A 22612-nucleotide genomic window follows, 5' to 3' on the forward strand; every position below is an offset into this window, starting at 1 on the left:
AAGAGCCCGATTCTCCCTCTCAGCCGGAGACAAGAACTCATCCATCACTGCTTGCCTGAACTCTTCCCAGGTTGGAGGATTCCTACTGTACAATCTGTCCTCCACGTGCCTCTGGTACCAGTCCCAGGCATCTTCCTTCATTGTAAGCCCTACAAGTTCTATAGCTCTTGCATCAGAACAGGGCAGTCTCCGTATCATCTTTTCAGTCTCCTCCAGAAATCTCTGAGGATCTTCACCTTCTTCCCCCTTAAACTCCGGGGTTCTGAACCTCAGAAATTCCTGTACAGTAATCCCCTCATCATCTAGAGCTCGCCTGGCCAAACTTCTTGGCACACGTACAGGAGGTGAGATGGATACTACTGACGGGGCAGGAGATTTCCCCCGAGCAATCTGCTCTCTCAGAGCCTGATTCTTCGTCAGTAACTGTTCCATCAATGCATCTCTATTTCCTACCTCCCCTTGATCATCAACTCTCCGCCTGTCTGCAGGAGGAGATTTTTCTCTTTGGGGCTCGATATGTGTGGAACCCGCATCCAATGCTATATCTGGCTCCATCCTCCTTCCAGGACGAGCAGATCCTCTCCTTGGAGGTATTCTTTATATGTCTCTAAAAGAGTTAAAAAGAGAGGGCAGTCGTTACACACTGAGTCATAATATATTTTACTGAATTGTAAATGACTCATAAATTAACATACAGAAAAATCCTATGCTCCATAGTATAATCCTATACTTAATCCTGACTCATTCTATTGCTCTGACAGGACTCTTGTTTAACCTTTGCTCTGATACCAAGCTTTGTCACGACCCCCGCCCCGTTCCCGGCGGGCCGCCGCGACGGTCCTAGGGTGCGGGTAGGCATAAGGCCACCAGCCACCGCGTAGAACCCTACTACCTATCAATCATCAATAAATCTTGAAAAATTTGGCATGATACATGCACAAAATGATCACTTTTTCTATAGTGACCTGTCAGGATTATCTCAATACATACAACAACACTACCTGTCAGAGCAGCAATCACATAATCCGTCACATAATGAACCTGGACAATATATATCAATACATCATCTCAGGCATATAACTCATCTGTATAAAAATCTGGTTCCCATTCCATCCATGGTCAAACCCATATCCACAACAGGATCTATGACTGTAACTATACACTATATACAACAGAAGGTTTATAATACACCAAAAGGGTATAAACCTCTATCTACATTGTACTATACTATACTATGGAGCGGCACAGCTAGCAGGCAACCACTAATCCTGCTCCTCTCTATACAATACCTGCCCTGCAATCAAAAATATCAAACTGGGGAGTGAGTATATAAATACTCAGTGAGTGGAGTAGAGAGTACTATGCACATGAGACAGAATATAATCATGGCTCGAGATGAAATCTCAAGATCAATAACAAGATGAACATGATCTCAACATAGAGAATATGGAGTAAATCATCAATATCACCACAATCAATATCAACTCATCTGAAGCATATATGGAATAATCAAGTCAACATATATGCTACTCATGAATATGCTCAACAGGTCATAGTACTGAATCATATAAATCAGGTATCAATAGGCTGAATCATCAACAAGACAGCTATCGGGAGGTGGGTTTTACGCCCCAGGCGAACCAGCAACAACTCCCTACTGCCATATGCATATATCGAATATAACACCACACCAATATGTAAATCATCACTAGACAGCTGTCGGGAGGTGGGTTTTACGCCCCAGGCGAACCAGCAACAACTCCCCACTGTCACATGCATATGCAGGATAAGACACCATATCGATAATGTAAATGCTAGACAGCTATCGGGAGGTGGGTTTTACGCCCCAGGCGAACCAGCAACAACTCCCCACTGTCACATGCATATGCAGGATAAGATACCACACTGATCATGTAAATGCTGGCCAGTATCCAGAACAGAAATCCATCTACATCTACATACTAAACGGCACCTCGCGGGAATTCTACATCCGCGGAAAGCCATACTGCACCTCGCGGGGTCTTACTATGCCCGGCGGCAAGCAGAATATAAGTCGTAGGACCGGCCGATCCTACGCCTAGGGCCGTGTCCCCCCCTAGGAAGGGACTGGGCTCCGCCCACCCAGAAGGCTACTATGTGCACAAAGGCCGATGTTCAACCCCATCGACTATAGGTGTCCTGCAGATACTGTCAAGCCATGCATGAATGCCATAATGCACCCTCCCAATACTCTACTAAAAGGAGCATAATTAAGACTACCACTCACTCGACTCCGACCCAATCATAAACTAACATCAGGTTTGGGAGTGAGGGGTCAAGGGTGTGCAATGCAACTCAATATACCACTGAAATGGGCTCTACAAATCTTTGAAATAGAGGAAATGAAATCAATTTACAAAAGAAGTCATTTCACAATTCAGATCCAATTTAATTACTCATAAAGGAGTATAATCAAGGCTACCACTTACAAGTCTTTGAAATAGAGGAAATGAAATCAATTTACAAAAGAAATCATTTCACAATTCAGATCCAATTTAACTACTCATAAAAGAGTATAATCAAGGCTACCACTCACAAGTCTTTGAAATAGAGGAAATGAAATCAATTTACAAAAGAAATCATTTCACAATTCGGAATCAATTTGATTACTCATCAACCCCTCGTAATTCCTCTCAATGTTTCCTCAAATGCATGTACAGAATAATCAAGCATGGAGAATCAAGATTATAGAGGAATCTACTACAACAATTAATCAATAAGCTCAGGTGGAATCAAGTCACACTTGGCAACATTCATGAAAATGAATAAGGAATGTGCTCATGGTGCAAAGTACATGACTCCCACTCACCTGTCAATCTGGCACAGCCCTGATACGCCTCCAAAACTTTATGGTAGGCAGTAGGGGCTTCTTCTTCTTGCTCCCTAACTTCTTGCCCAACTGTGACATGCATTTATAATACATTTAGTCCTGTATCAAGGGCTATAATCTACGTGCCAATTATAATATAGGGAACTTTAATTGATTCAACTCCCCCGTTCCCTAAATCTTTTCTTTTCTTTCTTCTTTTTCTTTTTAATTAATTAACTCACCATTTATGTGTATTAGGGACTCCCTTGCATGAGTACAAGGTCCCTTTTAGCTTGATCTAGGCTTAATACTCTATTATAGCATGAAATCCCTTATTTTCCACCCGGATGAACAGTAACTCGGACCGACAGCCGGTTACTTCATCCTGGGTTTGATCCACTTTTCAAACTCCAGATTTGATGAAATTTTTACCTAACATTCTACACTCATAGGAGATTCCAAAGAATAACATGCATTGCTATCGGAGGTCGTTTGACCCCCTAAATAATTCGCCGAAGTTGGAACTTCGACACAGTTTTTCCGTAGTGCCAGAAAAATTTGTCAAAATCCGATTCTTCCTCTTTTAACCGCCTCTACAACCCTTATCCGACCCCTCTAGACTATATCCACCCTTTGTATAGCCTAATGTCATCAAAAGACTAGATAGGGATGGATATTTACCTTTTTCTTTTTGGAAATCGAGGTCCTTGCGTAGAGGGGAAGGAGATCAACGTTTTTCCCTTCAGCTGGAAGTGCAACCGGAATCTCTTTCCTCCTCGAATCTTCTTCCTCTTCTTCTTTCTTCTTCTTCTTCTTCTCTTTTTCTTTCTTTCTTTCTTTCTTTCCTCCGTTTCACGCCTGAGAACCCCCTCCCTCTTTCTCTCGGTTTCATTCCAAAAGCCAGCTCAAACCCTCCAATTAAATCACATCAAAGCACTATTCACCTTTGTTTAATATTATTAATTTCCCATTTTGCCCTTGCCACTTCGATATATCTGCAATTATGCCATTATCTTTTGATTTCTTCCCATTTTACCCCTTATATCAATTTTAAAGGACTATTCTATCCCTTTTTTATATAAAAAAAAAATTTGGGGGGTTATTACAGACGCGGCCTAGTCTCTCATTGGCAGCAGCATTTTGAGCCTCTAACGTTGCTTCCAAGGCTTCAATCCGCTCTCTATGAGTTGGTTTGTCTTTCGGCCATGATCTTCTTCTTCTTGGCGTCAATGGCTTCCTCTTCCTTGGGTTGGATGCCTCTCAATGAAAGCACCAATGATGGAAGCCCTCAAACAATGGATGGTGGGTGATGTGTTGATGGAGTGTTGGATGGCTAGGATTCACCAAAGTGTTGGATGAATGTCCACGGTAAGATGGTTGGTTGGGGCTTGATGGCATGATGGATGAATGGGATTAATGGACCACCTCGGGGCAGCACCAAAAATCAAAGGATAGCGGTGGGATTTGCAGATAGGACTAGCTCAAGCTAGCACCTATTTTCATGGGTTGGTTTAGAGCTAATGCTCAGAATTTTTCATTCATTCAAAATATGCTTTCAAATTACATGAGAGGCTTATTTATAGGACGTCCTAAGGATCTCAACCACCTCCTCAATTGAAAGACAATTCAAACTCAAATTTCAAATTCAAAACAACAACTCTAAAGCCTAAAGATCCTCCTTCTTTCAAGGGATGCCTTTAAATTCAAATGGCTTGTCCGCATGCCTTTGAATTTAAATTCAAATGGCTGATTGCTCCTCCTAAGATTTAGGAAACCGCATTCCATGCTCCTCCCCATGTGCCATGCTTCCTTGCTGGTCCTTTGTGCCTTGTATGCCTCCTTTCAAAGTGCGCTCAAACCCAATTGCATTGGGTTCTTGCAAGCCGCCACCCAAGCAATACATTTGCTTGGCTTTCTTTGCTTCGGCTCTTCTTGCTTTTCTTACTGCATTCCTCATAGCTTTCTTTATGTCTTCATCAGCCTGCCATGTGGCGAGATCCGGCTACTTGGCCGCTTGGAACCCGATTTGAGACATTGAGGTAGGCTATATAAGGCCTTAGGGAGACCTTTGAGCCCTTATTTGATTTTTCTTGCTTCCCTTCTTTTCGGCCGCCATCGTCGCTCTCGAGCTTTCTGGGAGGCTTCTGGAGTATTTTGGAGCTTCTCGGCAAAATTTGCGGTGAGCTTTGCTCTCAGTTTCCGACGACCCTCTTCTTTTTCTCTATTTTCTTCTCCAGCGAAATCCCAAGTAGGTGCTCTTTTCCTTCTCGGTCGCTCAGGGAGTCGTCTTCCTTTCCCTTTCTCTTTGTTTTTTTTGTGAGCAAGGCAATGGGGTCACCCATAAGAGTTCTTGTGCTTAGCACAGGTCTATCCCGAGCTCGGGCTCCTTCGGATACGGGGGAGGTCGAGCTCGAGGTGGACCATAGTTCGGGTGGAGTTGGCTCGAGCATGACCAAAGAGGAGCTAGGCCTAGTTCGGGCTCAGTTCTTCGTCCCCAGGAAGTTCGTTCTTGAGCTCCTGGGACCTGGTGCCCGGGTCACCGATCCCCCTAGAGGTCGGATCGGAGTATATATAGAGACACTCCGAGCGGGGCTGAGGTTTTTCCTTCATGGGTTTGTGAACGAGCTCCTGGCGACTTATCGCCTTATTCCTGCGCAGCTCGCTCCAAACTCATGGAGGATGATCATTGGATTCCTTGCTCTCTGTCTCGCTTGCGACCTTCCCACCTCAGTGAACGTCTTCCGGGGTTGCTTTGTATTAAAAGCTAACCCTGCAGACAGAGGATGGTGGTACTTCACCTTTCGGAGAGGCCGCAAACTCTTTCGAGGTACTCCTTCCTCCATTCATGGGTGGAAGGACAAGTTCTTTTTTCTCTCTTCCGAGCGGCCGTGGGCGTTCGACCCAACCTAGAGTTGGCTGGTGACTATGGCGAACAATAAGACACCCAAGTTGTCGCGGTCCGAGCAGATAGTTTTAGACAGGCTGCTCGAACTGGGAGGGACTTCGAGGCTTTCTGACCTGCTCAGCGAGGAGGCCTTGCTAAATGTTGGTCTGAGCTTGGCTCATCCCGATGGTAAGGGCGGCGCAGTCATCCTTCTCCCTCCTTTTCTTCTCTTTTTCATATTTGATTTTCATTAAGGCTCCTGTTGTCAGAAATTGCAGGAATGATTTTCGATGCTAAGATCCTAATGGCCACGTACTACAAGAGGGAGGCGGCCTCAAGTGAAGCTCGGCCGGAGCGGAGGCTGAAGAAGGCCAGGGCTGTGTCGTCGCGGGGCGAGCCCGTTCAAGTCGAGATTGCTGAAGTTACTCGGCTTGAGCTCGAGCAGACCTTACCCGCTGAGGCCAAGTTGCCCTTACCAATTGAAAAAGGGCGCACAACAGAGCCAATGGGAGCACCTAGCTGCGGAACTCGGAGGGCGTGCAAAGCCGTCCGTCAGTGCAGATCAGACCCCGAGCCGAGGAGCGGGATCGGGGTCCCGAATTTGTTGGGGATCCCGTCAACTTCTGGGGTCCCCACCTCTGCTAGGGTCGTGAGCTCTTCCGGGGCTAGGCCCTCATCTAGGGTGCCGACCTCCACTGAGGTCGAGCCCACTCACTCTGAGTCCGGGAGGAGGCCGTTCCAGCCCGGGTGTCATCTGTTCGAGGACGACATGGCCCTCAAGTCTAGCAAGGTTGCTCACGAGCTCGTCTGCTGTGCCATACTCCCGAGCGACCGAGCTTGGTTGGACAGGCTGGGGTTCGACGTTTTCGCTGACGAAGCACTCCGCCAGCATCTTGGTAAGTAATGTCATACCCTTGCCTTTTATATCTCTTCTAAGTGCTTGACCTCGACTAACACTTTATCTCTTGTGTCAGCTTCTTCATATAGTTGACATGCTAGTGTCTAGCATGTCTGACTGTTGAGGGCTCCCGAGGGTGCTTTGGCCAAGGATGGAGCACGCCGTGCTCTTAAGGCAGGAGGCTGAGGCTCGAGCAACGGCCGCCGAGCAGCAGTTGCAGGAGGCCAAAGAGAAGGTGGCGGTTGCCGAGCAGCGGTAGCTCGAGGTCAAGGAGAGGGCGGTAGCTGCCGAACAACGACGACAAAAGGCCGATAAGAAGAGAAGGGCGGCCAAGGTACTGGTCAAAGCCGGACTCGCTTAGGTCCAAGAGGTGGAGGCTGAGCTCACCCGAACTCGTTCGGCCGCCGAAAGCCGCATCTCCAAGCTTGAAGATGCGCTGGGTGGCCAAAGGCAAGAGGCTGAAGTTTTGAGGCTGAAGGCCGAATAGTTGGGAGGTGGTCAGAGGAGCAGGCCCGGGAGGCAGTCCGAAACTTTCGCCAGTCCGAGAAGTATATGAACGAGCTAGCGGAGGGGCTACTGACGCCATGATCCAGGGCTTCAAAAACTATCGTGACCAGGCTTAGCGATGCTGCCTCGGGGTCGACTTCAGCGGCCTTCGCTCGTCTCTGTCTGGAGCTGTAGAGGCGGCGGCTATGTCTGAAGTAAGCGAGCCCATTGAGGCACGCGAACTCATCGCTGATATGGCAGATGAGGGTGTCGTAGGGTTGTTGCCGAGGTCGGGACTGAAGCAGTTCCCGAAGTCGCTGTAGGAGCTGAAGCCGCTCTCGAGGTCGGGCCCGAGGCTGCTCAAGCCACCTGAGATTTGCCCCTTGCACCCATTTTTCTTCTATTTTTGTAAGGTCGGCTAGTTTGGCCTTTTTTGTACTTGATTATCTCTGTATTCATTCCGACCTCAGGGTCAGCTTCTCTTGTAATATACCTCTTTGGTAATTTGTATTGTTGAAGTCTTTAGAATTTAAGCTCGTCTTGCCTTGTCTTGTGTTGAATCTCTATGCTTAGTTAACAGAATCCGAACTGCATAACTTAGGTGCTGACTTAGTCTTTACGCTACCAGGTAACTTTGGCCAAGTTGTTGTGTTCGGCCTTCACTCCTGGCTCGGACAGGCTTGCTAAGTTGGTGAAGAGCTCACTGCTTCCGAGCTTGTTTGCTGGCGCTCTCTAAGCGCCCAGGTCGAGCAGTAGACCTACTTCAGACTTTTGCATAGACTGAGCTCGAGGGCCCACTTTAGCTTTCGAACTATAGCTTGCTAGGGCATCTTTTAGATAGAAGGCCATTGTAAGCTTTAGTTCTTTTTGGCTTCATAGGTTTCTGTAAACTTTGACTTGGGTGCCTGGGCCAAGATCGGATCACCCTCAAATATTTTTCTTAAGGTCGGGACGTGTCTTCGGAGATGGGCCTCTTCGGCTCTTAATAGATTCTGTAGGGCACCCCCACTCAGATCAGCGCGTCTGCGGTCAATGGGCCTCTTTGGCTCTTAATACCTACGGTCGCGGAAGCTTTTTAGTTCGCGATCGACACAATGCAGGGGCGCCCCGAGCTCGGGTCGGGGCATATCTTCGAAGATAGGCCTCTTCAGCTCTTAATAGATTCTGCAGAGCGCCCCCACTCAGATCAACGCGTCTGCAATTGATGGGCCTCTTCGGCCCTTAATACCTGCGATCGCGGGAGCTTTTTGGCTTGCGATCGACACAACGCAGGAGCGTCCCGAGCTCGGGTCGAGGCGTATCTTCGGAGATGGGCCTTTTCGGCTCTTAATAGATTCTGCAGAGCGCCCCACTCGGATCAGCGTGTCTGCAGTCGATGGGCCTCTTCGGCCCTTTAAACCTGTGGTCGCGGGAGCTTTTGGCCTGCGATCGACACAACGCAGGAGCGCCTCGAGCTCAGATCGGGACATACCTTTGGATATGGGCCTTTTCTGCTCTTAATTGACTTTGCAGGACTCCTCCACTCAGATCAGAGCGCCTGTGTTGATGGGCCTCTTCGGCTCTTAGTTGACTTTGCAGGACGCCCCCACTCAGATCAGGGCGCCGATGTTGATAGGCTTCTTTGGCTCTTAGTTGACTTTACAAGACGCCCCCACTCAGATCAGGGCGCATGTGTTGATGTGCCTCTTCGTTTCTTAATTGAGGTCGTCGTATGTCATCAAAATGGCTTTGAATGTCGTCAAATAGCATCGAATATCATCGAAATAACATCGAATGTCGTCAAAATAGCGTTGAATGTCGTCGAAATAGCATCGAATGTCGTCAAAATAGCATCGAATGTTGTCGAAATACTCTTGCGGTCGCGGAAGCTCTTTAGCTCGCGATCGATACAATGCATGGCGCCTCGAGCTCGGGTCGGAGCGCGTCGTCGAAGATATTTGGCGCCCCGAGCTCGGATCGGGGCATGTTTGTCAATAATATTTGGCATCGTTATGTCGTAGTTGTGGAAACAACCTAGTCGTGTCGAATCCGTTAAGGCATTTCAAAGACACATTTTTTTTAAGGCCTAAAAGATAATTTTCATTGATAATATGCTTTTGAGATCAAAGTTCTAATCTGGAGGAGCTAAAGTCCCGTCTAGGGGTGGCAGCTTGTAGGCCCCGGGCTGCTAGACCCGAGCTGGTGGGGATGAGGTCTTCGCCACTGCCCTCCGAGGTCAAGGAGCCACCAGCACGTGGGATACATGGCTACGGTGTTGATGGTGCCCGCGATGGGGCAAGTGTCGTTCTGCCCCTCACGTGTCTCTGGGCTTTGTTCCTCGGGCTCCCCCAGGTCGGCTTGAGCACGGACAAAGCGACCCAACATACCTCGGCGGATAAGTGCTTCGATCTTATCTCAAAGCTGGTAGCAGTCGTCTGTATTATGGCTGTGATTTTTGTGGAAGCGGCAATATTTACCCGAGCGCTTTCGCAACTCGGATGATCGCATCCTTGGTGGTGGTTGGAGGTAAGCTTGACCCTCAATTTCTATGAGGATCTCTGCTCGGGTAGAGGTGAGGGGAGTGTATTTCCTAAACTTCTGGAGAGACCTCGAACGAGCCGAGCTCTTGGGCCAAGGAAAATTCCTCTTAAGCCGGAGAGATCTACTCCTTGGTTGGTCGTATTCGCTTTCATCGACCGTCATATGCCGCTTGGTAGGGGAGTAATGTTGTGAGTGCTGTCCTGAGGGCTCACGCTCATGAAGAGGAAGTATAAACTGGGCTACTGTCTGCTGCAAGCCTTGAATGGCCGCAACAAGCATTTGGACTTGTTAGATGAGTAGATTAAACTGCTCTAGCTGGGCTTGAGGAGTTTGGTCCGCCGGTGCAGGTGCTGCAGGGGGTGGACTTTGAAGTGAGTTGCCGAAAGTTGGTGCCCGACTCCTCGATGTGTTTGAAGCTCCGTGGCTCCTCAGTCTCATGATCACGACTCAGGCCCTTCCTCTAGCGCCAAATGTTGTAGTTCAAATTTGGCCCGAAGGTGACCACGCCAGAGGAGTTGGGAGAGCTACCGATCGGATGGAAAAGGGACACCGCTTCCTGCGCACCGGCAGACCTACACAAAGCCTCACCGGTGAAATTTCGGTGAGAGGCCCCCCGATGCTTAAGTTAGAGTGGATCTTAGGTGGTCCAGCCAAAAATTGTTAGGTGTTACCTGATAGGGCTATTTATAATCTCCACGGAGGTGCCTAGGTGGCATACAGCCAGGGCTTGCTTGAAGCATATGGTGTAGGCCGTCCCTGTGAACGGCATGGCGTCGATAGAGGTGGCAGGGTATCCCCTGGTTGACATGTCGTGGTGTGGCCCGCAAGTAAAGCATGGTGCAGTGAGGTTATAATGTATGGCCACGTATGCAGGCGTAGGGGTGCGCGTAGGTGCGCACGTGGATGTGGCCATGGGTGAGGTCGGGCTCGCTTGGAGGCCGCGGTATTTACTTGAGGTCAGCTTGATGAGCACTAAGGTCAAGCCGACTTGGAGGTCGTGACATATGTTTGATGAGGTTGGCTTGGCGAATTCCGAGGTCGGCTCAGCCTTTCCGACTTTGAGGTTTGTTTGATAGCGGCCTGAGCTAGGGCTGGGGCGCATCGTCGAAGATGCTTGGCGCCCCGAGCTCAGGTCGAGGCGCATTGTTGGAGAAGGTTGTTGCAGGTCGTAGTAGTGGAGAGATCTGAGCGAGGTCGGCCTGGTCTTTTTGGTGAAATTCGAGCTCGGATTGGCACCTAGCAGGACTGAGGTCTGGCCTGGTCGGCACTGAGGTCTGCTCAGTCGGAATGGGATGATCCATGTCCTGAGCAGGACGATCCATTTTATCCCCTATCACTTACCATATATTGTGTTATGCTAAGAAGCTAGATCTAGGGTTTATAAATAAACGGAATACAAACAGAGCCATTTACATGGCCTACATCCACGAGCAAAGACGATCGGAAGAAGTACAAAGAAGAGTACAAAGAAGAAAAAATCCTCGATACAATGCTACACCTAATGTCTCTAGACTGCACGGTGGGCCTCAGCCTCTAGGCTGAGTCTCCAGTTGGAGAGACTCTTTTAGCAGTGCATCCTCTGATAGAAGACACACCATAACAGGATTTATGGCCCAAATTCATTTATCACTTTTCTTGAACCACCCAACCATTCTTTCTTAGGATCTATGTCTCGATCGATGTGGTTAATGTTAGCAAAAAAATGAGAAAGAACACTCAAGAAGAAGGTGGTAAAATCTCCCAAGAATAAAGTTTGGAAGAAGAATAATTTTTATTCAACCCACACCTTACAAATGGATGCTTACAACCCTTTATATAGACTTCATGTGACTGTAGAAATTTCTTCATGTAACTCATAACTCTTGACCTTTAATAATCTTAACTTATGACTCTTGATATATGATGTGTTCGCAAAACTGCTCTCCCAAGTGCAGGAAAATCGCACAAGCAGCATAACTCGAAAATCCCAGGTTGATTCCTCAGGGAGCGATCTATGTGTTATTAGCATAATTTCATATATAACTTCAGATAGTTTCTAGAAATTGAAAGTAGAGAATAATAAGTAAATAAACAAAGTTCAATGAAATAGAAATGGTTAGGGATCCAGAATCCTCCTTGACTATATTGCATCCAAGGAATAACTCTATGGTTCTTGATTTAGAGATTCAAAAACAGAATAGATCTAATTATAGAATATATTTCATGAACATATGAACCAACTTCTAAGCATTCATCGTGCCTATTATGTCTACGACAAATCAAATACTAAAGTAATCCATGTATCAATAGATATAAACCATTTAAGAACTATCTACAAAATAAATATGCAAGAATCCAGAATAAATCAATAGATATAAATCATTTAGAACAAAAGTTCAGAGTTTACTTCAAAGAAACAATAAAGCAAAGGTTCATCCATCACCCTTCACCAAAGAAATCAGCTCTCCATGAATTTGAGGCTCCTCTTCATGATTTCTTTGTAATACCGCCTTTCCTCCCTTTGAACGGCAAGTTTCTATAAGTATATATAGGGTTTAGGGACTTAAAACCCTAGAAAACACGGCTTAGACACGGTTGCATGCGTTTTTCCAACTTTACCCTCGAGTACCAACGTCAGCACAAAGTTTGGAAGGCTCCTCAGATCTCATCGGAACTTCAAATTTTATGTTAATATAGTCATTGGAAAGCTCTAGCAGTCTAGTTTCTCACAAAATTTGAATCAGCTCAATTGGACTTCTGTACCTTCCAAAATCATCAAAATACTACATAAAGGTCCAATCTATCAGGGCCCAAGCTGGCAGTTTAGGGAAACCTAACTTTGCAACCTCATAACTTTCTCTCCGGAGTTCCAATTGACCTGATTCTTGATGCATATGAAACCTTAACATGTCTACTTCATCTTCATCAAATTTTATTTCATTTGGACTGTAATGGGGCATTCAATTTCCTTAACTCCATTTGGGATGCTAAAGACAGATGGTTGGACTATGGATCCGGAAGGATGGGATGCGGAAGAATGCTGGGAACGTGGATGGAAGCATCGCGGAAGGTTGGCTGTGACCCAAACGGATCGCTAATATGATTCCTTGTTGTGTGATGTTGGCCGTTGACTTGTCTCGCCATTGGCTGTGGCTTGGCCGCGAGCTAACAGTTGTTCCATGCGGCCGAACTTAGTCCCGCTAATGTGCATTTTAGCTTTGATTTAGAATCACCTGCACCCAACAAAAATATAATATTAATTCAGTGATATTATCGTTATCGTGTTAGCAATAATACTAATTTAAGTGATATGTAGATTGTACTTTTGTGCTCTCATCACACTTCTCAACTAGTTTATTGCTAGTCTCTGGCAATTAACGAGCAAACAATAAAATGAGAGCACAAAAGATGTAGTCTAACCTAAAACGTTTTATTGAAGCTAAGTAAACAAAACTGAATACGTACCCATTTTCATAGAGAATCACGAGTGTTGTCTCATGAGGGTTTGTAGAGATGTTACCCACAAACATCATGAATGATATGACATGACATGAGATCCTAATAAAAATATGAAATAAATCCTAAGCCAATACACATGTAGTTAATATATATATATTTTCAAGCATGGCAACTGTCAAAGCAAGGAAAATATAAAAGTGTAGTGTGCATAAAATAGCATGACTTTCTTAGAGTACTAATACCTCCACCACAACAGGGCACCACCCAAGTTTTAGGTGTACTACTCAAGTTCACAAGTGTTTTCTACAGTTTGTTAGAACCCGATCCATCAAATTTTCAGAATATCACATGTTGTCTAAATTTATCAAGAATGGTTTGCATGTAAAGAAAGAGCTATCAATCCCAACTACATAACTCGGGTACATAGAGGTCCAACACAATGGAGTCATACCAGCCATTACTACATGTCATTGGGTTCAGTCTAACCAACCCATTCATGCTTATTTTTATTTTTATTTTTAAACGCGTATGATGACTACAGCAATCCAACCCCATTAGGCTCTAGTAAGGTCCATGTAGCAAGCTTTCAGCCAATGAACTCCGATCCAGTTGGCTCAAGGCATTACGTGAAATACCATTTAGACTTAATTACTTGAACCAGACTACGCCACGAGGCTAGACTTGTCATCATAATTTATTTTTTTTGCAATAAAAGAGAAGGTAGATCGAACCATAAAGATATTTTTATTTTAGACGTGACTACATCGTGACTATAGGTCAACCAAGGTCGGATCATAAGGCACCTAGGTGATCTAGCCGGGATATTCAACCTCTATCTTTATGTGAAAACCAAATCATGAACTTTATGGTGCGGATAAGGATACTCGTACTTTTTTTACGGATAAGGCCAACAAAAATGCAGTTAACAAATATGAACTCCTGAGGCTTTCCTATTGTCATTAAGTACAAGTGCGGAGATCTAATAATAGATCTCTGATCAATTATAGTATGCATGTATTCCTTGCCTTTAATAGTTGCACGAACTCAATATGAAAATACATGTGCATTTGCTCAGAAAAGAAAATAATAGCATAAATCAAATGCAAAAACAAAATCTTTTTTTTAAATATTTTCCTCCCTCCAACTTAAACATTGCATTGTCCTCAATGTAATGGATACAAGAAAACGATATATGAGAGACAATAGAGAAAATAATATTGGAGAGCAGAGTAATACTTTGAGTTGTTGATATCCAGAAAGGGAAAACCTACAAAATAAGAAGAAAACTAGAAATAAAAGAAAAAATAATTCTAACTAATATACACATACCTTTGCCGTCATGTTCAGTCATAAAAAGGCTCCTCCAAGAAAAAGGAGTCCTCTTCATCAACAAAATTCTCCAGAAAAGGTTTTAACCTATCTCCATTTACCTTAAAAATCCTACCATCCCATGGATTCTCAATCTCAACCCTGCCATGTGAAAAAACAATTTTGTAATGAAAGGACCTGTGCATCTCGATCGTAACATGCCAGAAAACAGATGTAAGCGAGAATCGTATAAAAGAACTTTTTGCAAAGGTTCGAAAGATTTTTTCCAAATTGATTTGTAATGTAAAATCTTCATCCATTCTTTACAAATTCTAGCATTATCATAAGTATCTCTGCGAATTTCATTAAGCTCGTTCAATTGCAACTTCTTAGCTAAACAGGCATTTTGCAATTCAAAATTCAATTTTCAAATAGCCCAACATAATTTATGCTCTATTTCTACAGGCAGATGACAAGCTTTTTCGTAGTCTAACTGGTAGGAAGATATGCCAAGAATGGTTTGTATGCGGTACGGTAAGCCCACATTGCATCGAAAAGTTTCAAAGACCAATCTTTGCATGATGGATTCACCGTTTTCTCTAAATTACACTTGATCTCCCTATTGGCTAACTCTACTTGGCCACTAGTTTGCGCATGATATGGGGTAACAACTCTGTGAGTGGCACCATACTTTTTTAATAAGGTCTCGAAAGGTTTATTACAAATGTGCTTTTCACCATCACTAATTATGATCTTAGGCATCCTAAATCGTAAAAAAATATTTTCTTTCAGAAATTTCAAAATAGGTTTGTGATCATTGGTTCTACAAGCGACAACTTCTACCCATTTGGACACATACTCAACACCAACTAGTATGTACTCGAGTCCAAAAGATGGTGGGAATGGGCCTATGAAATCAATGCCTCAACAATCAAAAATTTCGATAACAGTAATGGGTTGAAGAGGCATCATTTACCTACGAGTTAGACTTCCTATACGTTGACATGGATCGCATGTCCTGCAGAACTCATGGGCATCTTTGAACATTGTAGGCTAATAGAAACCACATTGCAAGACCTTTGCAGCAGTTTTCTTGGAGGCAAAGTGTCCACCACAAGCATTAGTATGGCAGAAAGAGAGTACGCTTTGTATATCATGATCCGGTATGCATCGTCTAAAGATTTGATTATTGCAATATTTAAACAAATAGGATTCGTCATAGTAATAATTCCTCACTTCGCGCAAAAATTTTTTTATCTATCGACTCCCAATGCTCCAGAATCCGGTTCGTAACAAAAAAATTTATAATGTCAGCGTACCATGGCATAGTAGAAAGTGCAAACAACTGCTCTTCAGGGAATGAGTCCATGTTGAAAAACTGTGACACCAAATCATGAAAAACTAGCCGTGATAAATGGTCAGCGACCACATTCTCTACTTCCTTTTTATCTTTGATAGTGATGTCAAATTCTTGGAGTAGAAGTATCCATCGTATTAAGCGTGGTTTAGTCTCTTTCTTATCCAACAAATATTTTAGTACTGCATGGTCCGTGAAGATAACAATAGGAGCACCAAGAATATAAGAACAAAATTTGTCTAATGCAAATACTACTGCAAGCAATTCCTTCTCGGTAGTGGTGTAATTCATTTGAGCATCGTTTAAGGTTTTGCTCGTGTAGTAAATGACATATGGCTTATTATCCTTACGTTGTCCTAAGACAACTCCTATCGCATAATCGCTAGCATCGCACATGATCTCAAACTTTTCGAACGCATCTTGACAGGTTTGAGTCTAATTGAACGGTGTATCAAGGGATAGGAGGTCGCACAATGGTCTAGCTATGACATTAAAGTCTTTGATGAACCTCCTATAAAATCCGGTGTGACCCAAAAATGATCTAACATCTCTAACTGTCTTAGGTGCAGGTAGCTTGGCAATTAAGTCGATCTTAGCTTTATCGACTTCCATGCCTTTCGATGAAACAATATGTCCTAGGACAATTCTCATTGGTACCATGAAGTGGCATTTCTCCCAATTCAGTATCAAATTCTTCTCCACACATCGAGCTAAGATCGCTTGTAAGTGTGACAAGCAATCATCAAACGAGTCACCAAAATCGTCCATGAACACTTCCAAACACTTCTCGTTCATGTCTTCAAAGATGCTAAGCATGCATCTTTGGAATGTTGCAGGTGCATTGCACAACCCAAATGGCATCCATCGTAAAGCAAATGTGCCAAAAGGATAAGTGAAGGTAATCTTCTCTTGATCCTCTGGTGAAATCTCGATTTGGTAATATCCGGAATAGCCATCGAGAAAATAATAGAAATCATGCCCTGCAACTCTCTCCAACACTTAGTCTAGGAAGGGTAGAGGAAAGTGATCCTTCCTGATGACCAAATTCAGCTTTTAGTAGTCGACACACATACACCAACTCGTCGGAGCACGAGTTGGGACCAATTCACCCTGCTCATTCTCAACTACCATCAAATCCGACTTCTTAGGCACGACTTGAGTAGGGCTTACCGACTTGCTATCAAAAATTGGATAAATAATACCCACATCAAGAACTTGAGGACTTCTGCTTCAACCACATCTCTCATCGTAAGATTCAACCTTCGTTGTATTTGTCTTGTGGTTTTGGCATTGTCCTCCAAATATATCCATTGCATGCAAACTAAGGGGCTAATCCTCTTCAAGTCCGCAATAGACCACCCTAGCGCTCAGAAAATCCAAATATTCTCATGCCTCATCATGTTGCTTTTCTAAAAATACTATTGCACATGGTTTCTACAAACTGTTTCATCTGTGGAGACAAACTTTCGTAGAAAAAGCTAATAGTTCTTCAAGTTTCGAACCCATAATGAGGACATGAGAGATGCAGTTCTTTAAATCTCTCCCAACACTCATAAAATGTTTCATTATCTTTTTGTTGGAAATTGCTGATATGCCTTTTTAGAAAGTTGGTCCATTGTGTGAGAAAGAAATTTTTCAAAAATTCTCTCTGCATTTCTTGCCAGGTTCCTATTGATCTAGGCCGCAAGGAGTTCAGCCATGTTTTGGCTTTATCCTTTAGAGAAAAAGGAAACAACATCAGCTTGAGGAGATCCTCAGTGATGTTCGGCACCCTGAATGTGATGCTCAATTCTTCAAAATTCTTTAAATGAAGATAAGGACTCTCGGACTCTAACCCGTGAAACTTGGGCAGCAATTGAATTATCCCTGGTTTGATGTTGAAATGTCTTACATTATCAGAAAAAATCATGCATGAAGGCTAACTAGTCCTGGTAGGTTGTAAGTATTGTCCCAAAGTCATAATAAGGGGTTCACATTTTCGATCATGGTGACTCCCCGTATCTTCATTTAAATCAGCCATTTCACAAGGTGTGAGACTCTGCGAAGGAATCCTAAGAATGTGTCCTAAGGGGCTGTCAAAAATTGTACGACTTAATCGACCGGTGTCGTTCCTATTCCACTTTAGCATACAAATATTTCTTCTATTTTATTTTATTATTATTATTTTTTTAAGAGCTGAAACTTACCTAAACTAAATCTCTAATTGGATCTGAAAATATGCTAACAAATCAGCCACTCCCCGGCAATGGTGCCAAAAACTTGATGCGTTCGCAAAACTGCTCTCCCAAGTGCAGAAGAATCGCACAAGTAGTATAACTCGGGAGTCCGAGGTCAATTCCTCAGGGAGCGATCTATGTGTTATTAGCGTAATTTCAGATATAACTTCAGATGGTTTCTAGAAATTGAAAGTAGAGAATAATAAGTAAATAAACAAAGTTCAGTAAAATAGAAATGGTTAGGGATCCGGAATCCCCCTTGACTATATTGCATCCAAGGAATAAACTCTACGGTTCTTCATTTAGAGATTCAAAAGCAGAATAGATCTAATCATGGAATATATTTCATGAACATATGAACTCAACTTCTAAGCATTTATTGTGCCTATTACATCTACGACAAATCAAATACTAAAGCAATCCATGTATCAATAGATATAAACCATTTAAGAACTATCTACAAAATAAATATGCAAGAATCCAAAACATATCAATAGATGTAAATCATTGAGAACAAAAGTTCAGAGTTTACTTCAAAGAAACAATCAAGCAACGGTGCATCCATCACCCTTCACCAAAGAAATCAGCTCTCCATGAATTTGAGGCTCCTCTTCATGATTTCTTTGTAATGCCGCCTTTCCTCCCTCTGAACGGCAAGTTTCTACAAGTATATATAGGGTTTAGGGACTTAAAACCCTAGGAAGCACGGCTTAGACACGCTTGCATGCGTTTTTCCAAATTTACCTTTGAGTACCAATGCCACTATAAAGTTTGGAAGGCTCTCCAGATCTCATCTGATCTTCAAATTTTATGTTATTATAATCATGGAAAGCCCTAGAAGTCTAGTTCCAACAAAATTTTAATCAGCTCAATTGGACTTCTGTGGATCCCGAAATCATTAAAATACTACACAAAGGTCTAATCTATTAGGGCCCAATCTGGCAGTTTAGGAAAATCTAACTTTGCAACCTCATAACTTTCTCTCCTGAGTTCCAATTGACCTGATTCTTGATGCATATGAAACCTTAACATGTCTACTTTATCTCCACCAAATTTCATTTCATTTGGACTGCAATGGGATATTCAATTTTCTTAACTGCATTTGGGATGCTGAAGGTAGATGGTTGGACCATGGATCCGAAAGGATGGGATGCAGAAGAATGCTGGGAACGTGGATGGAAGCATCGCGGAAGGCTGGCTGTGACCCAAACGGATCGCTGACATGGCTCCCTTGCTGTGTGATGTTGGCCGTTGACTTGTCTCCTCGTTGGCTGTGGCTTGGCCACGGGCTGACAGTTGTTCCATGTGGCCGAACTTAGTCCTGCTGATGCACATTTTAGCTCTGATTTATAATCACCTGCGCCCAACAAAAATATAATATTAATTCAGCGATATTATCGTTATCTTGTTAGCAATAATACTAATTTAAGTTGTATGTTGATCGCACTTTTGTACTCTCATCAATAAACCCATGACCCATGACTCTTAAATCTCCAATAACTCATTCATATTCTAGACTCTTAACTTTCTATAACTCATGATGACTCTTGTGACCCTTGGCCTTTTATCTTTTTAACCTTAACTTGACTTTGACTCTCCAACTAGAATGCTAGTTCGATGCCACATCACCTTAGGATTTAAGTTTATTATCGAACAGTTAATTAGCATCACAATTCTTGTAGTAAAATAGAAAACTTCATATTGCTTCTCCAAAATAATTTTCCAGCTTACGTATCAAGAGCTATTACAGGAACATGTAAACCTAGTGCTCGACAGACTCCCTTATGGCCTACAAGTGGTCACATGATTGTTAGTAACTATGGCTGGACAAATGTCTTTCAGATGTTTAAGATAATAAAGCTAAGCAACCGTACCTTCTCCATTCATCACTGTCAATGTTAGATTTTTTTACTGTGCCGGCCCTTATTTCTGCCAATAAACATATTTATCAGTAGTGTATATCTATTAATATAGTTTTCAACAATTTCCGTTTAGGTTAACTTGGGCCATCCTCTAATTAATCTATTGTCGTTCCTTCACAATTATGGCTGTAGCTTTGGTGTTGTAGTTTATTTGGTTTGTGCGGAAATCAGGTTCGAGCTTTGTAGATACTGTACTTGCTCCAAGGGTTAAACTGAACTTTTTATTTAAGTTGGCCAGTACATGCCCTGCAAACTCCTTTTGTTTCTTTGACAGATTATAATATGAAACAACATGGTAAATCCACCTCTTTTAAGTGGTGAGGTGGCCATGCATAGCTTTGAGTACATTGCCAAACTACAGGACCATCACTGAAGACACTTCATAAGCTTCTAAGGCATCCACTTCACCTTCCCCTTCCGAAATCTATTATTCATGTATATTTAACATGTCCAAAATATATGGCTCGACCACAAATGGTGTTGTTGACAGCTAGTGCACTTTATTTGCCAAAATCCTTAATTATCATCATAAAATTTTGTGATTTTATCCATGAGTTAATTATTGTAGGTGGAAGATTCTATCACTAATGCAAGAACAATGCTTGTGTAGGCTCGCGTGATAGAGCCAAAATAACAATCTAAGTTTAATCCTTTATTTGCTTTTGTAGAACTGGTATTGCCTTTCGAAGACGATGGCAGAACATGCAGCTTGGGAGTATGCAGAGAAAAATGGGCTCGATCTTGTAACTGTTTGCCCGTCGGTGGTTGTAGGACCATTGCTGCAACCTACAGCGAGCACTAGCAGCATGTTTCTAATCTATGTCACAAAAGGTCCACCTTTACACACAGTTCTTTCTTTCTTTTTTCTTTTTTTCTTTCTTTCTCTCTCTCGTGACATATATAAATCATTTCAAATATCAATGCAATCTGGCGTAGATTGCAGCATTAAATTTTGAGGATATATAACTCTATTAAAAATTAAGCTTCTTACTGAATCTATTCTATGCTGGTTAAACATAGATAACAGGCCAAAAATACCGATCTGATCTGTGTGGTTCTAGCTTCTTTCCCCCATAGATAGATGTCTAGTTCAAGCTTTATCCTACTTACAGTGCTACAGGTCATAGTTTCTACCATAGCGAACTCAAAGGGCATATCTACATGAAAATGAGCATTCTCAAATCGTTTCCTCACCAGTTAGTTCTCAATTTGGTTAGCTCTTCTGATCCTTTTCTCATCCCCTTCAACCTTGAGCAGAAGACATATCTTGGCGCGATGACCCGCAGTTCCTATAGGAACTCAATGGCTTTGTTTCAACATCCTCATGAATCTGGTTAGCCCTTCCCAATCATTTTTTCTGAAAACAATAATAAAAAAAGGTTAAAAAGAAACATTTTGTGGGCACTAACAAGTTCAAAAGACTCTCTTAAGCACTAATCTTAAGAAAGTCTGACACCATGTAGGCTGAAGAATTTGCTTCCATGGTGTGTAATTATTACAAACCTCCTATGTCTAGACACCTGCCTGAGAAAATGATTTTTGTTCTTGGGTTTGAGTTCTCCGACTTCAGCATTTTTTTTCTGCATGATTTCATAACAGGAGGTCCAGAGCCCATGTTGGACTACCTCTGGCATTTTGTAGACGTTCGAGATGTTGCCGATGCATTGCTTCTAGTATACGAGAAGCCAGAATCATCTGGAAGATACATTTGTGCAGCTTCTCCAATTACTATTCGAGAGTTGGTTGACTTGCTGAAGGGCATGTATCCTAACTATGGTTACCAGAAGAAGTTCGTTCCATTCCAACTTTTTATTTGAGGAGTACCATGAATATTTCCACTTCAATCTTAATTTTTACTTTATTTCGAATTGCAGTATCGTTGAGGTACCACCAAATGCCCCGCTGACCTCAGAGAAACTAAAGAAGTTGGGTTGGAAATGCAGGCCTCTAGAAGAAACTCTCACTGATGCTGTTGAATCCTACGGAGAGGCGGGTCTTTTGGATGAACTAGAAGGGCACACTCATCATTTTCCTCCTGTCTACAAATTTACATAGATGAATGAAACTCGGGTAGCTGCGGAATAAGGTTTATCGATAAACTCGGTAACTTCTTTAAGATGTAACCTGTCAATAAAATGGTACTCCCTTTCTCTGTTATATGAGGAGGCTGCGTTTGTATGTTCCGGCAAAGTGGAGACAAGTGAAACAAGCGTTCATCATTTCACCTGGTCTCTTGGTTGCAGATGCTCTTGTTCTTAGTTGTAAAAGAAACAAGTCTTTTGGTAATGGATGGCATTCCTTTGCCTTGTTTGGGTGAAAACTGTCAAAAAAATCCTTGGGCAAATAAAACCAAACTAAAAGTTTGTTGCTAGGTTTAGAGAGCAAATGGGTTCATACGTCCCTGCTCCCTCTCTGTTGCTTTCCCTTCGACTGCCGCCGCCGCCACACCACCTCCTCCGGGGATGATGGTGGGGGAGTTCAGGATCTGTGGAACCAAAAGGATCAGGCGTTGGTGGAATTGGAAAGAGCTAGGGTGCCTAAAAGACCTGCCTCATCTTATGTAAGTGTTTGTTTTGTGCTAGGTGGTCGGTCTTGTGTGGATTATCTCTTTGGTAAGATTTGCTTCCATATATACGAGTTATGCGCATATAAAACCATCAAGTTACCTTTTGAAGATGCAGCTGTATTAAGGATTGTTTATTTGCTTGTAATTCATTTGCAGCAGCAATTAGAAT

At 43.1% G+C, this 22612-nt stretch overlaps 1 protein-coding gene across 7 annotated transcripts in view; it reads left to right on the forward strand.

Annotated features, from left to right (window-relative positions):
• Positions 1 to 22197, forward strand: part of LOC103695514 (cinnamoyl-CoA reductase 1-like) — a 39705-nt gene extending 17508 nt beyond the window's left edge. For 2 of the 7 annotated variants that reach the window (XM_089928400.1, XM_089928399.1), the window contains exons 4-6: positions 20546 to 20708; positions 21477 to 21666; positions 21821 to 22197. In XM_089928400.1, the coding sequence (XP_089784526.1) occupies positions 20546 to 20708; positions 21477 to 21666; positions 21821 to 21932 (465 nt within the window). In that variant the 3' untranslated portion in view covers positions 21933 to 22197. Of the gene's footprint in view, positions 1 to 14847; positions 14917 to 20545; positions 20709 to 21476; positions 21667 to 21751 lie in introns of all 7 variants that reach the window. The other 5 variants (XM_088714074.2, XM_088714075.2, XM_089928395.1 and 2 more) reach the window with 5 other exon arrangements.
• The last annotated feature ends 415 nt before the right edge of the window (positions 22198 to 22612 follow it).

This window comes from Phoenix dactylifera, chromosome 18, assembly GCF_051530095.1.
Source record: "Phoenix dactylifera cultivar Ajwa chromosome 18, Ajwa_hap1_PhDact_Kaust_v1.1, whole genome shotgun sequence".
In the NCBI taxonomy this organism is placed as follows: Eukaryota; Viridiplantae; Streptophyta; class Magnoliopsida; order Arecales; family Arecaceae; genus Phoenix; species Phoenix dactylifera.